We start from the raw sequence: 6,671 nt of genomic DNA on the forward strand, positions 1-6,671 counted from the left end.
ATTTTTACAGCATCGTCTTTTAAGATTTGAAATAGCTCAACTGGAATTCCTTCACCTCCACTAGCTTTTTTCTACTGATGCTTCCTAAGGCCCCCTGACTTTGCATTCCAGGATTTCTGGCTCTAAGTGAGTGATCACACCATCGTGGTTATCTGGGTCATGAAGATCTTTTTTGTCTAATTCTTCTGTGTTCTTTCCACCTCTTCTTAATATCTTCTGCTTCTGTTAGGTCCATACCATTTCTGTTCTTTATTGTGCCCATCTTTGCATGAAATTTTCTCTTGGCATCTCTAATTTTCTTGAAGAGATCTCTGTCTTTCCCATTCTGTTGTTTTCCTCTGTTTCTTTGCACTGATTACTTAGGAAGGCTTACTTATCTCTCCTTGCTGTTTGGAACTCTGCATTCAAATGGGTATGTTTTTCCTTTTCTCCTTTGCTTTTAGCTTCTCTTCTTTTTACAGCTATTTTTAAGGCCTGCTCAGACAACCATTTTGCCTTTTTGCATTTCTTATTCTTGGGGATGGTCTTGACCACTGCCTCCTGTACAGTGTCATGAACCTCCATCCATAGTTCTTCAGGCACTCTATCAGATCTAATCCCTTAAATCTATTTGTCATTTCTACTGTAAAATTGTAAGGGATTTGATTCAGGTCATACCTGAATGGTCTAGTGATTTTCCCTGCTTTCTTTAAGTCTGAATTTGGCAATGAGGAGTTCATGATCTGAGCCGCAGTCAGCTCCCGGTCTTGTTTTTGCTGACTGTGTAGAGCTTCTCCATCTTTGGCTGCAGATAATATAGTCAATCTGATTTCAGTATTGACCATCTGGTGATGTCCATGTATAGAGAATTCTCTTGTGTTGTTGGAAGAGGGTGTTTGCCATGACATTGTGTTCTTTGGCAAAACTCTGTTAACCTTTGCGCTGCTTCATTCCGTATTCCAAGGCCAAATTTGCCTGTTACTCCAGGTATTTCTTGATTTCCTACTATTGCATTCCAGTCACCTATAATGAAATGGACCTCTTTTTTGCGTGTTAGTTATAGAAGGTCTTGTAGGTCTTCATAGAACCATTCAACTTCAGCTTCTTCAGCATTACTGGTCAGGGCATAGACTTGGATTACTGTGATATTGAATGGTTTGCCTTGGAAATGAACAGAGATCATTCCGTTATTTTTGTGACTGCATCCAAGTACCGCATTCCAGACTGTTTTGTATACTATGATGGCTACTCCATTTCTCCTAAGGGATTCTTGTCCACAGTAGTAGATATCATGGTCATCTGAGTCACCCATTGCAGTCCATTTGAGTTCACTGATACCTAAAATGTCGATGTTCACTCTTGCCATCTCCTGTTTGGCCACTTCCAACTTGCCTTGATTCATGGACCTAACATTCCCATTTCCTGTGTAATATTGCTCCTTACAGCATCGGATTTTACTTCCATTACCCACCACATCTGCAATTGGGTGTTGTTTTTGCTTTGGCTCCGTCCCTTCATTCTTTTTGGAATTATTTCTCCACTGATCTCCAGTAGAATATTTGGCACCTACTGACCTGAGGGGTTCATCTTTCAGTGTCCTATCTTCTTGCCTTTTCATACTGTTCATGGGGTTCTCAAGGCAAGAATACTGAAGTGTTTTGCCATTCCCTTCTCCAGTGGACCACGTTTTGTCAGAACTCTACACCATGACCCGTCCATCTTGGGAGGTCCTACACAGCATGGCTCATAGTTTCATTGAGTTAGACAAGGCTGTTACGTATAACTTCTCACAAATTTCAATATGCCCAACAGCTACTAAGCTGTTTTCTTGGTACTGTCTTATAGCTTTCACTCAAAACTAGATCATTCAGGACATGTGTTTTTTTATGGAATATAACAGGAATGAATTTTAATGTCTCCTTATATTAGGTTCCTATTGGTGTTCCAGTGAATGATAAGTATGTGATCAGTGGAAAACATGCTAATGAAACAAGGCTCAAGATAACGCAACTTTCAGAGGACGATCAGGGAACTTACTTGTGCCATGCAATATTCGAGTTAGGGGAGAGTGAAGGACATGTTAAACTCGTCGTGCTCAGCTATTTGGTTCCCCTTAAAGTATTTTGTGCAATAGCTGCTGAGGTTGTTCTCTTAGTGGCTGCTATTCTGCTTTTTGAAATGTATACTCAAAAGAAAAAGAAGCCCTCAGGTAAGATTTCTTTTTTTAGATAATATTCTCATGTTATGGCTTACTACATTACAGTGGCTTTAGAGTTTTGGGGAAAAAACCTAACTTGTGTTATTTGTAGTGGTATTTATGTTAATATCAGTGATAACTGTGAGCTAGGAGCTTATATTGATGGACTTCTTTTCTCAACTTCCTAAAAAGCTTAGTGTTAAAATATGCCTTTTGTCCCCCTTTCTTTGGTGTTACTGGTACCAACACACCAATTAAGTGATAACATGCTTTGGTACTAGAATATTAGAAAATTCTGTGGTAACTTAATAGAAAAGATCTCAAAGATAAACAATTATTCTTCCACTTAGATAACTCATTTTTAAAAATGTATTATCAAACATTTTTGAATTCTCATAAAAGAGACATTGCCTGCCAGGTCTGTTTTCATAGCCTGTTCCTAATGGTTTACAGACTGAGAAACCACTGGCCCCCTAGGAAAATTTATCTTGCATTCTGTATTTTTTCCTATTTTGTGCTATTTAGTAACTTCAATCATTACAAGTCAGTCAGTCCTGTTTTTGATGATCCCAGGCACTAGACGAGGCTTGATCAATTCTTGTCGGTTATACCTCAGCATGTACCCATGGACTGTCACCAGCCAGGTTCCTCTGTCTATGGCATTTTCCAGGCAAGAATACTGGAGCATATTGCCATTTCCTTTTCCTGGGGATCTTCCCCACCCAGGGACTGAACCCGTGTCTTCCGAGTCTCCTGCATTGCAGGTTGATTCCTTATGTGCTGAGCCATCAGGGAAGCCAATGTTTTGCTTGATCAAAGCAGCAAGTCAGGGGAGCAGGGAAGGAGTGGACATGACGGATGTGCAGCTGTCCCCTCTCGTTGCAGAGCAGCGTGGGCAGTCAGGGATGTAGAAGTCAGGGGAAAGTAGAATTGCGCATATATGTTCTACAAAAATAATAAACCAGCCTAACAGTTAAGTTCTTCTTTTGTTATACAGATGATGGGAAAGAATTTGAACAAGGTGAACAGCTGTAAGTATTATTTTTTATAGAATAATTTTCCCTTGAATAAAATACAGATAAATATGAAATTAAATAAAATGTTTGCAGTTAGAGAAAAAAGGTACAAGAGTATATTGTGTGTTATTTTCTGCACATGTCCATTTGTGGTGAAGAGTGGCATTTACTGTCTGCAACACCTCGCTGTACTTGTTTTCTCTTCAACAAAATGGGTTTAATGACATTACCACATAAGGTTTCAGGATTAAATGATTTTCTCTGTGTAAAAGTGCTTAGCATAAGCTTTGGTTATTGAATGCCTTCTATGCCTGAGCATCTATATTTCTTTAAAGTATCCATCACTGATTCTGATTCTCTGTCATGTTGAAAAGCATTGACCTAGGATTCTATTTGTCATTATTTTTCTGAGAACACAAATTGTGTCACTATTTCTTTTACAGCCCCCTTTGTTTAGAGTTGAGCTGAGCAGGAGGAGAACTAGAAAGAAAATGACCAGTGGTGTCATTTGGTTTGGTGACAGTGGGAGTTGTTGGTTCCACCATGCCAGGGAACTGAGAGCGGCACCCAGCTCTGCTGGGCTGTGGGAATTGCCCAAAACTGGGTTTGAAGTTCAAGTAATAGAGCCAGGGTCTGGAAAATGAGACCAGAGTAAAGCAGCCAAAGGAAACCTAGGAAAAGGGAAGCCTGAGCAACTATTACCAACCCAAACGGACACTTGCAATTTATCTTTATCAGTCAAGACGAGCTCTGAGGTGTAAGCACTATAACCACAGTTAAATAGCAAGACTAGAGCGGATAGTTGTCATGTGTATATTCATAGACATTTTTCAAATAGTTATTTTTACTAAGTTCACTCAAATCAACAGGACAAAGCTTCTAAAGTAAGGGCATAAAATAATTATATCAGGAGTTCCATAACCCCAGATAAGGAAAAAAAAAATGTTAATCTTAGAATCAGACTTTTATGATTGAAAAGGATGTGAACCTCTTTCTGGAGAACTTGTTCATATTAATTTGAACATTTTATCTTTCTGGTTTGCATGTGCTGATTACCTTTCTTACACTTGGAATCATGAAAAACATGATGGTTATTCAGATATTTGAAACAATTATACCCTTGCCTGGATTCTTTTGTTCTCCCAGCTCAGCCTCCACAGTGTTCCCCTCCATTCCCCTGCAAGTCACATTTCTCATCTTTAGGTTTTGTTAGTATCTTTAGATTTAATTCAAGTATGAAGGGCACATGGACTCCTTTAGAGAAGCCTTTTAGCAATGCTTTTTTTAGAATTTTTAGTTTAGGAGATAAATTTGTCTTTAAAGAGAATAGTGTTTATCAATATATTTTGTATTTGATGCTTATATATGTGTTTAGATACCAGCTATTCACAGAATGAATGACTTTTAAAATGACTTTTAAAAATAATTCTAAGAGTATAACAAGCTAGTCAGTTCAATGAAGAGCTCATTCATTTATCTGATCCACCAAGATATTTAATCCACGCAATTTTACCTACAACTTCTTCTCCCAGTTTTGATGTAACTGATTATATGGTTCAATTTATTATCTGGTGAGACTAGTTTAACAAGCTCAAGCCTGCCCATAAGATCTAGAAGGGTATTAATTATGTACCCTTGTAACCTAGTTTAGTCTTTCTTGTCTTAAGAATCTGGAGCCCATGTTGTGGTCTTATTCTGATGCACTTTGAGGAGACAAAGAGCCATGCTTAACCTCTAATTCAGTGTATAAACATGTTGGATTATACCACCTTTATCTGTGTACTGGCTGACCTCCAGATTGGCTATTATCTTGATGGGTCAAAGCAACATACGTTAGGCCATATACTGAAACCTTCACTCATGCTTGGGGAAAAGCAATTCTCTCTGCATAAAATAAACAAGCCTTTGTCATTCGTCTGTGGCACTGGTTCCTCTCCAAGCAATGGCATGCAAATAAAATCAACATTATGAGTAAACACCATTTTTAGCAAGAATAAATCCTATCTCTATTGACCTCATATTTTAACTTGATGGCCATGATATAGATGGTGTACTGACTTAGTCTGATGCTGTGTAAACATATAGTAATTTTCTTTTTTGTTTTCTATACAGGAAATTGGATGACAGCAATGGTATAGAAAATAGTGGCCCTAGGCACAGAAAAAATGTAAGTTGCTTCCAAATGCTTCCCTTCTAAATAAAATGTAAAATTCAATATGCACAGCCTGTTAATCCATCTCCTTTTTTTTAGTTTCATAAAAGACCTAGACATTCACTATGTGCTTGGATATTATAGGGGAATATACTCATTACACAATAAATAAATGGCATCCTTTTCCCACCAGAGAACATGTAACAACCAATCTAAAAGTGAATCAGTTGCATTGTAGATGTCTGTTTTTTCTTCTGTCACCATAGGCCAAGTTATTTTATAACTTTTTATGTAGTCTTATTTTTTTCTCTCTCTATTTTTCTGGATTCTCCTATTTTATTCTCATATATTCCTATACATCTAGTCTGTGAATGAATCAATATTGGTTTATTTTCTTTACTGATGAGGATCACAATTTCCATATTTCATCATTTTTCTCTTGAGTAGGAACTGTTTGGTTTAGCAATTTTGGATCACCTCCTTCCAGAAATTTTTGCTTTGCTAAAATAATAATAAGTTGTTACAGAATAACCAGGATGTGCTAATTATGCTTCATTATGCTTTATGTAACTCAGGAATCCGTGGGCCAGTGAGTGACAAACATCATGTCAAGAGTCACAGGAAGATGTACAAAGAGTTTTGCATTTCAGCTTTATTTCTGCTTCCTGTTAAGAACGTGTGATTTTTTACTTTTAAAAGGATGAAAAGTTTATGTAAAATGCTCAGTAGTAGCTTTGTAAATAATATATGCAATTTCAGATCTACAAATATATTTTCATTCTGTATTTTACACTAAAGCAAGGTAAATTGTATTAAGTATGTGCTATGAGCTATAACCCAGGATAATTAATTTCATTCCAGTCCTTAAGGGACACGCAGAATAGACACCAGCAAAACCAAACAGTACACAGAGTGAATGTCACTCTAGACCTGTTTATAACCAAAGAATTCATTAAAAACAAAGCTTTGCCATTTGTCTTAAAAAGGTTTTTTTCCCAGTCATGTTTACTAGGTGTAGAAGTGTTTGTAATAATTTCATGTAAAGTTCATTCTTCAGTCATATTGAAAAGAAGTGTCATCACGGGGAAATCAGCACTGTCTACCTTTGTTAATGACGGTTAGGGGGCAGTCACCACAAGGAAAACATACTTTTCCTATGAAAACATTGGTTGAAGGCAAAGAAGTAAAACTATACACTTGCCCATCTCCATCTCCACAGAAGCAAATTTCTCAGTCTCATCCCACTCATCTCCACTGTTTTCCCACATTAAGCTAAAGTGATTCTTAGACTTCCTAGAGAGCATTTTTTATTTTAAGCTGTGGGTTT

General features: G+C 37.4%; 1 protein-coding gene across 5 annotated transcripts in view; it reads left to right on the top strand.

The window, feature by feature from the left end:
• EMB (embigin) overlaps positions 1-6,329 on the top strand; it is a 128,129-nt gene extending 121,800 nt beyond the window's left edge. For all 5 annotated transcript variants that reach the window (XM_010857185.1, XM_010857182.1, XM_010857184.1 and 2 more), the window contains 4 exons: positions 1,909-2,188; positions 3,174-3,207; positions 5,305-5,359; positions 5,920-6,329. In XM_010857185.1, the coding sequence (XP_010855487.1) occupies positions 1,909-2,188; positions 3,174-3,207; positions 5,305-5,359; positions 5,920-5,937 (387 nt within the window). In that variant the 3' untranslated portion in view covers positions 5,938-6,329. The remainder of the gene's footprint in view (positions 1-1,908; positions 2,189-3,173; positions 3,208-5,304; positions 5,360-5,919) is intronic.
• Positions 6,330-6,671: the final 342 nt, after the last annotated feature.

Source organism: Bison bison, unplaced genomic scaffold, assembly GCF_000754665.1.
Source record: "Bison bison bison isolate TAMUID 2011002044 unplaced genomic scaffold, Bison_UMD1.0 scf7180017864378, whole genome shotgun sequence".
Lineage (NCBI taxonomy): Eukaryota > Metazoa > Chordata > Mammalia > Artiodactyla > Bovidae > Bison > Bison bison.